General features: G+C 35.2%; 3 protein-coding genes across 4 annotated transcripts; 1 reads left to right on the forward strand and 2 right to left on the reverse strand.

Annotated features, from left to right (window-relative positions):
• Positions 1-606: 606 nt before the first annotated feature.
• Positions 607-4,060, reverse strand: cart1 (cocaine- and amphetamine-regulated transcript 1). Of its 2 annotated transcripts, XM_058759612.1 has the most exons (4): positions 3,321-4,060; positions 2,426-2,559; positions 2,253-2,336; positions 607-881 (listed from the first exon to the last, which is right to left on the reverse strand). In XM_058759612.1, exons 1-4 carry the CDS (start codon positions 3,412-3,414, stop codon positions 774-776), a joined length of 420 nt encoding a protein of 139 aa, XP_058615595.1. In that variant the 5' UTR covers positions 3,415-4,060; the 3' UTR covers positions 607-773. The 2 variants fall into 2 exon arrangements, with proteins under 2 accessions (XP_058615595.1, XP_058615596.1); XM_058759613.1 differs by lacking the exon at positions 3,321-4,060 and having other exon boundaries at positions 2,426-3,215.
• Positions 4,061-4,221: 161 nt separating this feature from the next.
• On the reverse strand, positions 4,222-8,694 carry kng1 (kininogen 1). The gene is made up of 7 exons (XM_058759611.1): positions 8,410-8,694; positions 7,707-7,823; positions 7,154-7,226; positions 5,403-5,575; positions 5,038-5,148; positions 4,774-4,866; positions 4,222-4,665 (listed from the first exon to the last, which is right to left on the reverse strand). Exons 1-7 carry the CDS (start codon positions 8,605-8,607, stop codon positions 4,405-4,407), a joined length of 1,026 nt encoding a protein of 341 aa, XP_058615594.1. The 5' UTR covers positions 8,608-8,694; the 3' UTR covers positions 4,222-4,404.
• A 2,257-nt stretch (positions 8,695-10,951) lies between these two features.
• Positions 10,952-16,277, forward strand: lamp3 (lysosomal associated membrane protein 3). Its single transcript, XM_058761073.1, has 6 exons — positions 10,952-11,662; positions 11,940-12,160; positions 13,723-13,842; positions 13,953-14,025; positions 15,528-15,698; positions 15,823-16,277. Exons 1-6 carry the CDS (start codon positions 11,602-11,604, stop codon positions 15,960-15,962), a joined length of 786 nt encoding a protein of 261 aa, XP_058617056.1. The 5' UTR covers positions 10,952-11,601; the 3' UTR covers positions 15,963-16,277.
• Positions 16,278-16,670: the final 393 nt, after the last annotated feature.

A 16,670-nucleotide genomic window follows, 5' to 3' on the forward strand; every position in this document is an offset into this window, starting at 1 on the left:
TTTGTTTTCTTTCTCTTTTCCTTTTTTGTCTCTCCGTTGTCCCCCTGGATTTATAATGTTTGTTAAAGCATAATAATAATAATAAAAATTGCAAATGGGTATTTTGGAAGGATTTAGAAACACATATTAGTGAAAAACTAGGTGTGAAATGTGAGTATTTGATGTGCTTTTTTTAATTTTAACAATGACAATGTAAAAACTATTATGCCAAATAAACGCTGATAGCATACTGTCATGTCAAGCAGCTAGTCTTATCTTTGTTATGAAGATATATTTGAGTATATGTAACGAAAATAAACGAATCCGTAGGTGTAAATGTGATTAATTATTAATATCTTATCTGCTATTTAGCCTAACTTTTATTAGTCTGCTGGGATGAGCTGCATCTGATAAAATATAATATATATAATATCTTTACTACTCATCAAAGTGCTCTTTGACTGCTCACGACTAATTTGATAGCTCTGATATGACACCAGCCCCTTATTTATTTAGATAAAATTTTCAAGGACTGTAATTGGTTGAAGCTTTGCACCACCTAGTGGCCACGAAATTACAAGATTTTAACAGTGGTACGCAGTTAATATTTTAAGATTATTCTCTCAGAGTAATCAGACTTTGAATAAAAAATAGAGATATATACAAAAATGCATGCATTTATTTGATGTGTGCATTAATAAAACATGTTACAACTGATGGGAAACAACAAACATCTCTAACAATCATCTGTAGGCACATTAAAACACTGGATAATGACAGAATGAGGCATGTTTTCACAAACACTTGAGGATGGAGAAGCTGCAGGTGGTTCCTCCTGGACAGCTGCACAGCTTCCCGAAGCGAGCACCTTTGCGAACCGCACACTGCTCTCCTGCATCACACTAAACACACCATTTCATTGTTTTGTCAGACTTTAGAGTTTTCATATTACATAATTATATTACTGAATACAACTCGAACAACTCAATTTGTGGAACACCTCGTATAAAACTGGGTTATTTTCCATGCTGTACTTTTTCATATATTCACATCATGGATAGTCTTCATCCCAAAATGAAATTCTGTCTCATATCGTTAAAAAAGCAAAAAGAGTTTTGTTTATCTTTGGAACAAGAATGCAAATATTCTTAATGTTCACTCATCATTTTTGGTAATCAACATGTTCAAGTTTCAAAAAGTACATAATCATAAAAGTAATCCAAGTAATCCATTTTTATCGTTTTATATCATGCTTTTAAAATAGGCTTTTATTCACATATAAATCAACACATACATATAGAGCTCATCAAATATGCTATAGCTAGACTTTCAATGGATGGTCAAAAATGATAAGAGGATATTAAAAATAACTAAACTTGCGTGCCGAGGATGAATGAAAGACTTATGGGTTTGGAACAACATGAGGTTGAGTAAATTATGGGTGAACTACCTCTTTAATATTGGAAATCAGTATTACACTCGCATTAAAAAGACAATTAAGTCAACATAGGTGAATTTGAATTATTTCACAGTTTTATTGGATTTTGTCACGCATTCGCCACATACCCAAAAGCAATACACTACATTTTAATACGCAAACTTCTATTTATTATTTTATCTATTTATTAAGCAATTTATTTGGAAATATAATCATCGTATTTAATCCTTTTGTCCTTTCTCTAAACAAAATGTTTCAACCAAAACATTATTTTGTTGATAATTCATATAGAGTTCAAAACGTACTGCAGAATATGAATGACCTAATTACACTGTTATTTACTGAATTATATTTATGTAAAACTGTGTGTAAAATGTGACCCTGGAAGTCGCTGGGGTATATTTGTAGCAATAGCCAAAAATACATTGTGGGTCAAAATTATCGATTTTTCTTTTATGCCAAAAATCATTAGGATATTAAGTAAAGATCATGTTCCATGAAGATATTTAGTAAATTTCTTACTGTAAATGTATCAAAACTTAATTTTTGATTAGTAATATGCATTGCTAAGAACTTCATTTAGACAACTTTAAAGGTGATTTTCTCAATATTTACATTTTTTTGCACCCTCAGATTCCAGATTTTCAAATAGTTGTATCTCAGCCAAATATTGTCCTATATCATAACAACCCATACATCAATGGAAAGCTTATTTATTCAGCTTTCAGATGATGTATAAATCTAAATTTTGAAAAATTGACACTTAAGACTGATTTTTCGTCCAGGGTCACAAATAGACACTATTACCGAAGACTTAACTGCTGATCAGACTTACCGAGGGAACCCAACCAAACTTCTTCTCTGCAGTGGGAATCTGTCTGTTTCTCAGTTTTTCAAGAACTTCTTGAAGAGCCTCGATCTATAAGATATTGTTATTTTCTCAATTAATTTATCTGTTAATGCTGTACTTTTAGAATGATTTCCAGAGTGTTCCAAAAGTTATCTTACCAGTTCTTTCTCCTCTTGAGCCTTCATGTTACCTTCTGGCGAGCGGATCTCTAGAACATCATCACAGCTAACTAGCAGCATTAAGACGGAGCAGGTTATGGTTAGAAGAAAGATCCGATCACTAACCATTGTGGCTGAAAACAGGACTTGATTTGAGACGGACGTCTGTTTTGACTGAGTCTTCTCAAGTAACAGTAGAAGGACCATCTCTACCGTTTATAAGCTCTCTGTGCAATGACACAAATCCGTTCTAAATGCATCAACATGAGATGTTGTAGATGTCATGGGTCACGACCCCATAGCACCTCCGAAGGCAATGCAAACTAAACGCTAGCTCCGTCCACCTGAGAACGTCAGCATGATGATTCATACGTCTGACCCATGAACCTCAAACATCAAGCCACTGATGTACACCTAACCTCATCTTTGACTACAATTACCAACCATTTTTATTTCCGGAGAAGATCATTTAATTACCGGAACATCTATGACAAGAAATAGCCATTTTAAGGGACTAGGGCCAGTTGCAAACAATTCCTTTTGTAAATCTATTTTGGTTTTGCGTGTCATGGGTTAGCAGTGAAAATTAAACACGCAGGATGTCACAATGCTAATCACTAAATAATGTAAAGTATCTCAGCATTAACAAATAACTAATAATAACTGAATTAGACCACCATGACTTTAATACACAGGAGATCTTCTCTGATAGTTCCAAACCTGTTTGAAATTATTTTCCATATAATGGAATTACGGAAAAGAAATGAAAAAGAAGAAATGCATCACAGCGGGAGGCCATGAATTTACAGATATATATATTTTTAAACATAACAAAAACCTATTATAGAGTGGGGGGGGGGGGGGATAAGTATTCAAAACTCTCTCATTGACTTACCCCAAATCACAACGGTAAACCTATAAAATGATTTATAATTTGAGCTGTCGGGTCGGATTTCGCGGGTCAGTTTCAAGTAATTCGTATACTTCATGTCACAACAAACTCAGGTCTAATTATTAAGGGAAATGTTGTGTTAGGCTACACAATGGATCGTTCAAAAAGGCATCTATCTGAGACAATATTTGTTGTTAGAACATCCTTTTCTGAGATGGCCACAGATACTTTAAAGCATTTTAAACGGACCCAGAGATGCAGGGAAGATATCAATCGTTATGTCGAATGTCAGCGTTTTAACTGTAAAAAACCAAGACAATTAAAGCAACTGTTTTTAATAGGCCTAGTAAAAACAATAGTTGAAGACACTTACCTGCTCAAAAAACATTACATATATTAACATTACTTACAAATTAGTCACTTATTTATTTATTTGTTAGTTGATTAGCTAATTTTCTTTTTGTTTTAATATCATTCGTGATATTTCGCTAATACGATCGCCTGAAACCATCAAACTCTTCTCACCTCACGTAGCCTAATTAGCAAAACCGCGAGAACCGCGAACAGTGCGGTCACAATAAGAATGCAAAAAGATAGCTACTTGTCGATGTAGCGATTTATAAAGCACAGCTCATAAGTCACAGAAGTCACTTTTAAATCACGCAACTTAGCCTATCTTCGCGTGACCAACTTAAAATATTTTGCCCTCACGTGAAATTCCTGATCGCGTGGATTCGTATTGAAATGATTATTTCTTCGCAGAAATTCACTATACAACGGCAAACGTGATCGCTCTTTAACTTGCAGTTTACGTCTAGACCGCAAGAGGGCCAAATCTTCCATATTATATGTTATAGAGACGTGCAACACAATTCCAACAAACAGCATATTTGGATCTGGTCTTTATTGTGAAATATGAGACATGAGTGTACTGTGAATTATTGTAGAATCCACAAATAAATGAATACTAATACTTTATTCAAAACGTCAGAAACACATTATAAGAATGGTAGTTGAATTTATTTTCATCTTTCTTTCTTTTTATTTTTTTATTTTAGGTATCCATTTAAACACACACACAGGCTGCTCAGCTTATCAGATCCTGGTCGTTTAATGCAGAGCCTGCTGCGGTCGTGTCCGGCTGTGAAGACTCTGTAGTGTTTGGAGAAGCGATGCTGGCAATGACCGGCTTGAACTCTTTCCAGGGTTTGGTAGGACAGTTGAGCGGTGTGCGTTGGGTTGTGTTGATGCTCTCCTTGGATTCCTCTGAGGATTCTTTGACTTTTGGCCTTTCAGGCATGATCCTAAGAGGAGACCAGCCTGGTGGCCGTTTAAATCTTGTGACAGACTGAAAACAAGACGTTGGGCATGAATGGGTTTATTGAAAATCAATCGCAATGCTGTGAAAATTATCTATATTTTTTAATAAAAATAAATGATTGATGGGTTGGCTCACCTTAGTAACCACTGTCTCACATTCAACATGCACTTCTGGGCCCTCGTGCCTCCATGGAGCCACATCCACAGTAGAGTTACACTGCAAAACCTCCTAAACAACAACTTATGTGAGAGGCTACAAGTACACATTCCTTAAATTTGATAAATAATTTCAACATTTTATCAGACAAAGAGCAACTTATTATTGTTCCATCTCAGACTAAATTAAGAAATATTAAATTATACTAGCATTCAAAAAAAAAAAAGTGATTTTGGATGGTACCGTTTTTTCCTGCATTGGGTGGCACTCCTCAGTAACCACTTTGAATTCTGCCCTGGTGCAGTTGCTCTTCTCAATCAAAAACTGCAATTTATACCTGAATCCAGCAACCACCTACACACAGAAAAGATCCACAAAAGCACAACATTAACCTTGTTGATCTTGAGCTCAACCTATTTGGCCAACTGCAGCCAACAGCCCAATCTGACAAAAACAGTCCAATGGATTGTCTAATGAGGTGATTTCACATTCATATTTGTGCATTTGGAAGACAACTCTACCCAAAGTCGCTTTATATTGCATTCAGGCCATTGGTCTTATCAGTGAACACATTCCCTGGGAATCAAACAGCTGAGTGAAAAGAAAACCTGTTTTGTTGCAGATGTCAAGTCCTTAAAGATGAAGAAATTATCGTGATTGACCATGCCGTTGGCTTTCGACAAAGAATGAATGAGTGGACCTCTCAGTTCTTCCTGATATAAATCGATCTTTTCAGGGCAGCCCAGACACGGGGCGACTTTAGAGGTAGCAGCTGGCTCAGCTGTCGAGAAAGTTTAGGAAAGAGAGTGAGTAAAATTTGAGACATGCTTTAATAGATGCCATATTTCAGCTTACAACATTTTAAAAATATTGTTTAATCGACAAATTGCAACTACACAAAATTCAAAAGGGAGATCCAAACAATCAGAGTAGTCAGTGTTGGAAATGGAAATCACACATTTAAAGGGATAGTCCACACAAAAATGAAAATTATGTCATTAATTATTCACCCTCATGTCGTTCCAAACCCGTAAGACCTCCGTTTATCTTGAACACAAATTAAGATATTTTTGATGGAATCCGAGAGCTTTCTGACCCTCCATAGACAGCAAGGATATTACCACGATCAACGCACAGAAACTTAGTAAGGAGATCGGTAAAATAATTCATGTGACATCAGGGGTTCAACCGTAATTTTACGAAACAAAGAAAATATTAATAACATAATTTAATCAACAATTCTTCTCCCCGAGTTACCATCCTCCGCCATTTTGGAGAGTATCCCAGAATGTTGTTTACGTTCAGCATGTGTGCACTTTATCCTGAACGTAAACAACACTGATTAAGTTGAAAGTATTCTCGTAGCTTCGTAAAATTACGATTGAACCCCTGATGTCACATGGACTATTTTACCAATGTCCTTACTATGTTTCTGTGCGTTGATCGTGTGAGGATCCTTGCAGTTTATGGAGGGTCAGAGAGCTCTTGGATTTCATCAAAAATATCTTAATTTGTGTTCCGAAGATGAACGAAGGTCTTACAGGTTTGAAATGACATGAGGGTGAGTAATTAATGACAGAATTTTCATTTTTGGGTGAACTATCCCTTTAAACTACTGACATAAAGTTTTTGTAAATGTTTGAATGTTTTATGCAAAACCATATAATAATATAGCATTTTTTATCCAATTTTATTCGCAACACTTGATGGGAGGAATGGACAGTCTTGTAAAAAAGTGAGTCAGATTTATTTGTATAACGCTTTTCACAATACACATTATTTTAAAGCAGCTTTACAGAAAATTATGTTCATGTTTATTATATCTTAATATGTCTTATAGCTGGCGATAGTATTGTTAGAATTTGCGATGATACAAGCAATCAGGCAGTTGAGATTTGCTATATGGTCCATAAGCTCAACATGAGTGTATAGTTTGTATCCAGGCGAGCTTGGATTTAAAGTAGTTGTATAATTCATAATCAATCTGTTAATTAATTCATTATGTTGTGATATTCAGAAATATGAATTGTCTGATATAACTGGAGTCGTTATATCATGTGAATATACATGATTTTAATCAATTTGTCACAAAAGCCCAGCAAAGGCAAAACACAGTAAGTAAAAAAAGTGTTCAATTTTTTTTAATCTATTTTCAAAAAACCTTTCTTGAATTTGAGGGAATCTGAATTTTGTCTTTCCCCGGACAATTTATTTTGTAGTTACTACAGTTTGAATTTCTAGGGCAGAAAAGTGCTATAAAACGTTTAATACAGAAAAATAACTGTATGCACCTATAACTGTAAAGAAAGAAAGGGATTAAATTGCAGTTATTACAGTCATAACACATCATGCGACATACCTGTACAGTCATGTAACAGTAACTCTTGACCTGCTTCTTCAAACTGGACTTTCGCGTGACAGATTATGAGTGCCTGTGGAGCCACAAAATATACATGTACAGTACTATAATCATGGCCAAAGCCTGCTGTTAGGCACTAATTGCAAGTGCTGGGGGTAACGCATTACACAACAGATTACTTTTTCAAGAAGAGGCATTTTCTTCAGAAGGGCCTTTACAGTTGACAACAATACAACTTTTGGTTTTTTTGTAATTAAAAAAATAAATAAAACAAATAAGCAAGCCACGCTCATGTGATAAAAAGTAACGCAAAAGTTAAGTAATGCCATAAAAAGTAACTGAGTAACACAATTAGTTACTTTCTATGGAGTAACACAATATTGTAATGCTTTTAAAAGTATTTGATTGTGTTTGGAAACATATTTGTATAATTTACACTAATCTGACTGAAATAATTGACTGTTGCACCAGGCAAGTATTGTTTCTAAATGCGAGGGTTTGTGTGGCAATAATGAATGTAGATTATCATGTAGATGACTTTGTAAGATCTTACCTTATCTGCTTCTTGCAGATAGTCACATTCATGCCAAACCTTGTCTCCTCCTGCAGGACAATCTGTCTCTCTGCTTGTGAACCGTACAAACACAACTTCCACCGATTCATTCTGAGCCTGTAAAAATTACTGTATTATGCTACACTCTTCACAATGAAGGTTCTTTATTGGCATCAGTGTTCTATAAAGAACCTTAAACATCCATGGAACCTTTCAAATGCAGAAAATGTTCTTTATAGTCAAAAAGGTTAGATTTCTAAAATGTTCTTCAAAATGGTTCTTTTGGGAACTGTTCACCGAAAGGTTCTTTGGGGAACCAAAAATGGTTATTCTATGGCATCACTGCAAATACACCCTTTTGGAACATTTAATTTTAAGAGTGTCGTGGAAAAATGGCTCTTCTATCGCGTTGCTACACTCCAAAAATAAAGGTTTCAAAAGGGGTTCTCGCAGTGATGCCACAGAAGAACCATTTTTGTTTCCCAAAAGAACCTTTCAGTGAACAGTTCTTAAAAGAACCATTTTTTTCTTAGCATGAAGAACATTTCAACAATCTACAGAACCTTTTGTGCATTGATAAGGTTGCATGGATTTTAAAAGTTCTTCATGGAATAAAGAACCTTTACTTTTATGAGTGCAGGACAACCTAGAGTTGCTTGGAGCTAAAATATTGTACAATGCAAAGAGCAAAACTACATCCTACCTTTGTAGCCTCCAGGATTTCATAGAGAGCCAGTTGACCGCCTCCAGTTAATATCTTATTATGTGTGGAAAGAGTTAAATTCACAACATTCTCCACACGTTTATCATCACACGGAATTTTTATGTCAGTTTGTCCATGTCCTCCAGAAGAATAAAGCCAAACTAGCGCAAAAACCATCAAGATCTTGTCCTGCATCATTGTGCTCTTCTGAAAACCCAACAGTGTTGGAGTGAGAGGGTTCAGAAGTGTCCACGCTGGACTCTATCCACCTCTGTAATGATTTACTCACTGCTAGAAAGCTCAATTCTGTGTCTGTATCTCCAGCTGTCCAAATATGGTGCGATGGTATTCAGTAAATGTAATGCAAATGTTTACTCGTCTGAGATGGTCTCCACAACACGCACAGTTCTCTGAATCACCGCTCCAAAGCAATGATAAGGGACCTTCACTGAGACCTTTACATGATGGTGCACAAATTTATATCAGATCACAGTTTTAACATTTTATTTTGGTGGACAATCTGTTCTAAAAGATCAATCCAAAGTGTTCCATGTGTTCTGGACTCAAACTCTGCAAACACTGACTCTCAGGTAAAAAGAAAGTGTTTGCAAGTCCAGTTTGTCCACAAATCGATATTTGATTACAGTATTTATTAGTTTTTGGTTTTATTTGACCGTTTTATCTCATGTTTTCATGTTATTGTAAGTCACACAAAGTGTTTTTTTTGTTTTTTTAAGAAAAGTCCAGTGCTTCATAACAGAGACACACAAGCAGCGTTAGAAAGCAAAGTTGCGTTAAGTAAATTGACAAAAGCAGCATTGTGTATTTAAGGCCATACTTTGCCCCCTCTACCTTTGACCTGTGCTGTGTATTTTCCTCTAATGGAATTAAATACATGATCTCGCACCAAATTCTGTCTCTACAAAGTTAGTACTTCAACTTACTGAAGAGAATTTACTAATAAAAAGATAATACATTAAAAAAAAGGGTAATTTTAATAGAATATTAATGTAAAATGCTACAGTAAAAACATAACTGTTTTAATTAAGTTTTTTATAAAATAATAAACTATATTAATTAACGTTACCTTAGCATACATATTAAATGTTCACATTATATTTAACAATACAATAATTACATGAAACTCTTTTTCCTATGTAAAAAGCATGTCACCTTAATTTACTCTGAAAAACGTTAACAGGATGTTCTCAGAAATGTATGTGTGATGCATCATATTGAATTATATTTTAATAGCTATATTTCACTTTTTTTAGTTATGTACTTTGAAGAGTCTTATATTTAATACGTTATAACTTAATTATCATTATTACAGAGACATAACTGACATTCCATAATGTTGTCACTGTTGTTGTCTCTGTACATTTAACCAATGTTGGAAGTAACTAGTAAAGTAAAGCATTACTTTTAAATTTACAAGAAAATATCTGAGTTACTTTTTCAAATAAGTAATGCAAGTTACTTTGTTTTCCCATTTATTGACTGACAGCTCACCTGTCTTTTAGCCTTGTGCTTATTAATATCACTTTTGGTGTTAAAAAGGTCTTTACAGTTACAAAAAATATAAGCTTTGTTGTTTTTTTTGTTATTAAAAACAAATAAGCAAGCAGCCCAGGTGACAAAAAAGTAATGTGAAAGTAACGTAAAGCATTACTTTCCATAAAAAGTAACTAAGTAACACAATTAGTTACTTTTTTATGGAGTAACGCAATATTGTAATACATTACTTTTAAAAGTAACTTTCCCCAACACTGCATTTAACATTTTTGAAGTGCTGATAATTTGTCTTTTCCTGTTTTGCTCATTTCGCCATGTGTATGTCACTCACAATGAGGAATAGCAAGCTAAATATTCCAAAATATTATTACTATCAAGCAAAATATTAAAAAATATTTTAAAATGAAGCCATCAGGTTGTCTTTAAAGATCTTTTAAGAGGAATGCTCATCGTTTGGGGTGAACAGTTGTCCATTTAGAGGTCAAAAAGATCCAACATTGAATTTTTTGGCATCAAAATGACTATCCGTTTTTTTTTGTTTGTTTTTTTTTTCTTATCTTTTAATTGCAATCTACATAGTCAACTTTATTTTTCTTTTTTTTACATTTAAGCACCACAAAAAAAAAGTATATATGACTTTTAATTTAGAGACTGAAACATGTTTGTCAAAATGAACTGCATTTTTATGTGCTTTTGAATAATAATCTGGACAAAAACAACAAAAAAGTGTTGCATTCTTTAATATATGTAATGATTATTGGTAAGATAATTTTATAATTATTCTATAAAAACATAACTTAAATATATATATATATATATATATATATATATATATATACACATACATATATATATATATATATATATATATATATATATAAACAAGAAACTTGAACACACACACACACACAAGAGTTCCACAACCAACCAAAGTAGAAAGGGAAGTAAAAAAAAAAAAAAAGTGAACAGAGCACACAAAGTGTGAACAGACGTGTCCGAGTGATCTGCATCGTTCACACATTACAAAAAGCCAAAAGTTACACACTACCACAAAACAGTTTTATTCCATTCTGTCCTAAAGCTATAAGTCCTAAGTTATATTTCCAAACAGATATACATGGTTGAACAGTGAATAAAGTTGCTGTTAGTTGTGATGAATGTGGAAGATTTGAAAATTTGCTCACATGCTGAAGCTCCACGAAAATGGAATTTATTAAAGTTATTAGTAATTCAAGTTGCTGTGACATTGAACCCTTTGAGGCACTGAATGCATTTTTTCTCCAACGGAAAAGTATGGCAAATATTAGTGACAATTGACCTGTTGGCAGCACTACATTTTGGGCAAGAGCTTAAAAGTGGCACCATGAATGTCCAAACCCAACTCTACCACTGCTCCACTAATCAAAGAGATGTCTAGATTGCTTAGAAATTCAATTTAGAACTAAAACTCTTGATCTGGAATATATGTTTTACACTAATATAGAGTTTTTACTCATATCATTACTTGGTTTACTGATCGTGGGCTTGGCTAAAGAAGCTTCCTGATGTCAGACAATTGCTGACAGCATCAAAGCATAAGTATCCTCCTTCACAACCACATGTGCATTATTTCACCGCGGCTTCAGAGCTAATACCATAAGAGCAACTGCCCTGAAACACAAGAGCCACTTTCTCAAAATGACTCAAGCATGTTGCTACACCGCTCTGCTTCTTCTGCTGTCTTCCATGCATTGGCTAGGTGAGTTGATTTGCCTTTCATTTGAAGTCAAATAGTGATTTTAATGGTACAAAAGTTTGCATATATTCTTATAAATGATGATTTATAATGAGAAAATTTGATTTATAAATAGCTTTATAACTATAATGTTCCAGCAAGTTCTAACCTCATTTCTGAGAACCCAGAACAAAGCAACACTGAGTCAGTTTAACAGCATCAGTGATTAGTCCTGGTAGCTCTGTGTTGGTTAACACTTCACGAAATGGTGTTGAAGCCCCCTGTTATTTTGCGCTTACAGGAAGCTCTCTAGCCTCAAACCCCCTTCAACTTTCAGCTAGAGCAGACGAAGGTCCTGTCATCATCAACAGTGATCCTCCCATTATTAATCTGTCCCAGAGACCCGTTCTCCAGCCCAAAGAAAGCATCCCGCCTGAGTTTCTGTACACCTTGAAGAACCCTCAGGGCAAAGTGTGTGTGCGGGCCAGTTTGGGAGTGGAGTATGTGGTGCGAGAGAACAAAGTAAGCTTGTTATTTTCTCAGCATTTTTATTCAGCTCCTCAGCATATTCTAGAAAGGGGTGAGAACTCACTTGGTTTACCACCAACATTGTCAACGGCTCAATGCACTGTCAGAAAAAACATGCAGAACTTGGGCACAACAGTTTTACACTGGGTCAACATCCTTAAGAGTACATCTTTCTAATATTTTACATTGACTGACGGCGGAATGGAATAGCCCATAATTAAGACAAACTATAAAGTGAAAAACTAATATCCCTTGTAGGGACGAAGTGCTCTTAATTTTATTGAATGTTCACTTGTAGTGAACCTCAAATCTTAAGTTTATTTAAGATCATTTGGGATCATTGTCTCACTGAAATGTCCACCCTCATTTCATCTTCATCATCCTGGTAGATGGCAGCAGATTTTTATCAAGAATGTCTCGGTACATTTTTCCATTCATCCTTCCTTCAACTACATGAATTTTGCCAGTGCTACACCATGATGTTTTGGGGTGATGTGTAGTGCCATTTGGCCTCCAAACATGGTGTGTATTATGGCATCCAAAGACTACAATTTGTCGTCTCATCTGACCAGACTATATTCTCCCAGTATTTCACAGGCTTGTCTAAATGTTGAGCAGCAAACTTTAAATGAGCTTCAACCTGCTTTTTCTTTAGCAATAGAGCCTTGCGTGGTGAGCATGCACACAGGCCACGGCGGTTGAGTGAATTACTTCTTGTTTTCTTTTAAACAATTATACATACTAATTCCAGGTCTTTCTGAAGCCCTCCACAAGTGGTCCTTGGCTCTTGGACAACTCTTCTGATAATTCTTTTCACTCCTCTGTCAGAAATCTTGTGAGGAGCACCTGATCGTGGCCGGTTTATGGTAAAATTATGTTCTTTCCACTTCCAGATTATGGCCCCAGCAGTGCTCACTGGAACATCCAGAAGTATAGAAATCCTTCTGTAACCAATGCCATCAGTATGTTTTGCAACAATAACGTTGCAAAGGTCTTGAGAAAGCTCTTTGCTTTTACCCATCATGAAATGTTTCTTGTGTGACAAATTGGTCATGAGACACCTTTTTATAGGCCATCAATTGGGACCGAACCAGCTAATATTAATTTCCACTGACGAGGAGCAGGATTGCTTTCTATTTACTGATAGATTTCAGCTGGTGTCTTGGCTTTCCATGCCTTTTTACACCTCCCTTTCCTTATGTGTTCAATACTTTTTCACTGTGTCATTCCACTTTATTAAACAGAACTTAATTTCTGAACTTATTTGTTTTGTTTTCTTTGTATGTATGGATTACTTGGGTTGTTACCGACATCTAGTGTTCAATACTTATTTTGCCCGCTGTATATAAATAAATAAATAAATATATATATATATATATATATATATATATTTATTTTTGTCTGCTATGCCTACAGTTTCTGTGCGGTCACACCAAACTTGAGTGTCTTGATCTTTAGCTCATGATGGTTTTTTTTATATTGTTAATTTTACAGGATTTTCATACTAACCTGATGTTGATCCAGTAATCACATTGTATTCCACACTTGTATTGCAGAAGAACTATTATTTCAACGTGAATCCCAGCTTTGTGCGAGTCACGGGATACTGTGGGAGCCAAAAGTCGGTTTTCTCACTGGAGTTTGATGGTGGACATCTGGAGTTCACTTTCATCAAGGTACCAACAGTAGCTTTTATCTCTATGATAAGTTTTCTCTTTCAGGTTAAACGTGCGCAAAACAAGCAGCCTTAATCAACATGCAATGTAATATTTCCCCACACTTGCAGGAAGGTGATCTCTCCTATGTGAACACTGTCAAAGGTCTTCTGAGACCTGTTCCCCCATGTAAAAATTGCCAGAGTAAGTATAAATTACACTACAACCTTTACAAAAAACAATATCACGCACTTACGATTATTCTTATCCTAAAAAATATCTTTATATTTTATTTGGGGCTTGACAGTTAAGAGATAGCGTGTGGCAAAAACCTGAATTTTGCAGTACAGTACACACATACTCTTCTGGTGATGAAATTTGCGTCACACGCACTGTACGCAGACCCTCGCTTGCACATAAAAATCGAAGTGTACTTTGGCCTTTAGTCCCACACCGGTTAAATACTCTCTGGCTCAGCCTGCTACAGTAGCCACGCCCCAGTCTCTGTCCCAGTCAAATTCACACTTTTGTAGTTTACACAGAGAACATAATGCTATCATTTACTATGGAAGCAGATAGGGCCAAAAGTCTTTAAAGGGGTGGTTGATTACGATTTCACTTTTTTTAACGTTAGTTATTGTGTAATGTTGTTGTTTTGAGCATAAACAATATCTGCAAAGTTCCGAAGCTGAAAGTTCAACGCAAACGGAGATATCTTTTAGATGTCTTTTAAAATTATGGCAGTTTAATGCCTACAAAAACGGCTCGTAGGGACTACAACGAGTTACAGGCGACAACGAGGAACAAGGAACAAAGGGGGTGAAGCCATGCTGCGCTGCTTTAGAGAAGAGGAAGAGTTGTTGCCAAGCCGTCAAAACTAGGGGTGCACAGAAAAATCTATTCATATATGAATCGTGATTCTGTCTTCTAATGATTCTAGTGGATTCACAAGTTTGAAAATCAATGTTCTAAAGCAGGAAATCATAAAACCAAGAAATCATCAGCACGTTTATAGGAGAAGGGACAGAGCGGTGTAGAATGAAGGTAAATTATGTGAAAAATAATGCTTAATAGACTGCACCCCATAAACACAAACAAGCCTAGAAAATAACCAGTCAACCACCGCTTTAAAGGAACGGGTGAAATTTGACCTGTCAAAACGCACTGTTTGTGCACGTTAATGTGACAACATGCATAGCATCCGATAAAATTGCTGTATTTGAGACATAGGATGTCATAATAGTACACTGGTATACATGTATGCAAACATCAGACATTAAACGCTAAAAAATGCTGGGTTGTTTGAACCCAACTTGGGTCAAATATGGACAAACCCAGGTAAAATTTGGGTAAAAATTTTGCATTACATTTTTAAACCAAAAGTTGGTTCAGTCCATATTTGACCCAAAGTTGGGTTCAAACAACCCAGCATTTTTTAGAGTGTACATTTGTTCATCGTTTTCAGGCCCTCAAAACTGTGTGGTCATTTAAATAAATGGCCAAAATGCATAAACAAAATGCATGAGTTTTTTTCCGACATGTAAATGGCGCCTGGGAGACTCACTGTTCACACTTTTGGGGGAGATAAACCCGCGAATGGCATACTTTACTGTATAGTAGTTAATTAACAATAAATTGGATTAAGATAATGTATTTTAACATAAAAATCTCACAAACTAAGTACATTTTATACATTTAATCCACAGATAAAACCTACGTAGGAGTTGTAAGTCACGAAAAGCTATTCAAAGCAAAAAATGGCCTAAGCTTCCAATGCAAGTCTCAGACAACTCTGATACTGGCAAGCTACTTCAGAGTCAAACTGGTGCCACTCCAGATTCAAGCCTTTGATCTGGGTAATTCAGCATTTGGAAAAGGTACATACATTTCACATCGTAGACCGTAGAGATGCTATTTTTATATACCACGTATCTAAACACATCTATATTATGTTAAACTATTTACCCAAGAATAACAAGATTTCTCACGTCTTGATTTCAGAGGTTGAGTGCTGGGATGATTACAACAAGCGCATGATCCCCATTATTCTGGGTGCTGTAGCTGCAGCAGTTTGCCTCATTGCCATTCTGACATATGTGCTTGTCAGAGAACGCCGTAACCAAGGCTACGAACAACTCTGAGACTCTAGATGTGTAATGTGAAGATGAATCGCAAGATTTAATGATGTTTTACATTGTGTGGATATTGCTTTAAATGATCTCAGTAAAAAATTAAAATGCAATTGACATGAAATACTGTTAGAAATGGGCTTTTTATAGACTATGGTCATTCTGATGTCTGAAGGTTTTGGGCCATGCCAAGGTATGTACATTCAAGGGAATGATTATGATAAAGTGCAGGTTTTACATGTGAATATGAAACACTTTTTTGTGAAATGCCATTGGAATAAAAATGCTGATTTTTGTAATAAGAAAACGGTTTTGATCAATTTAGTGTTAGACTGCAAAGACTAACATGACAAACTGAGTGAATTACAAAATGATGGGGGATTACTGTTGCTTATAATAATTAAATAGCTTAATTTACATTTTAAATACAGATATTATGGATGATTTTTTCCCCTCCTTATTCTAGTCTAGACATTCTTTGCAAATAAGTCAACATCAAGTTCCTATAAACTGACAACACATCCCATATAGTGTGACAACATGCCCCACTACTTTGCATTTGACGTTTTCATAGGTAAGACTTTAAAGCTTGTGTCTGAAAATAATAATAAATAACAATAAAATACTTTTAAACTAAATCTAACCTGAGAAATGTTCCCCATATATATATTTTTTTAAACAAAAAAGTACATAATTACCCGGATTACATGCTTTCTGAGA

The sequence above is a fragment of the Onychostoma macrolepis genome, chromosome 22, assembly GCF_012432095.1.
Source record: "Onychostoma macrolepis isolate SWU-2019 chromosome 22, ASM1243209v1, whole genome shotgun sequence".
NCBI lineage: Eukaryota > Metazoa > Chordata > Actinopteri > Cypriniformes > Cyprinidae > Onychostoma > Onychostoma macrolepis.

Excerpts from the sequence above, each read along its gene's own strand:
- lamp3 (XM_058761073.1), top strand. The coding sequence starts at position 11,602 with ATGACTCAAGCATGTTGCTACACCGCTCTGCTTCTTCTGCTGTCTTCC. Across the intron at positions 12,161-13,722 it reads ATGTGGTGCGAGAGAACAAA|AAGAACTATTATTTCAACGT; the intron begins GTAAGCTTGTTA and ends CTTGTATTGCAG. Across the intron at positions 14,026-15,527 it reads CCCATGTAAAAATTGCCAGA|ATAAAACCTACGTAGGAGTT; the intron begins GTAAGTATAAAT and ends TTTAATCCACAG.
- cart1 (XM_058759612.1), bottom strand. The coding sequence starts at position 3,414 with ATGAAGTATACGAATTACTTGAAACTGACCCGCGAAATCCGACCCGAC. Across the intron at positions 2,337-2,425 it reads CTCAAGAGGAGAAAGAACTG|ATCGAGGCTCTTCAAGAAGT; the intron begins GTAAGATAACTT and ends AATATCTTATAG. Across the intron at positions 882-2,252 it reads AGTTTGGTTGGGTTCCCTCG|TGTGATGCAGGAGAGCAGTG; the intron begins GTAAGTCTGATC and ends TGGTGTGTTTAG.
- kng1 (XM_058759611.1), bottom strand. The coding sequence starts at position 8,607 with ATGATGCAGGACAAGATCTTGATGGTTTTTGCGCTAGTTTGGCTTTAT. Across the intron at positions 5,576-7,153 it reads ACTGTTACATGACTGTACAG|CTGAGCCAGCTGCTACCTCT; the intron begins GTATGTCGCATG and ends CTTTCTCGACAG. Across the intron at positions 4,666-4,773 it reads GTGAGACAGTGGTTACTAAG|TCTGTCACAAGATTTAAACG; the intron begins GTGAGCCAACCC and ends TCTTGTTTTCAG.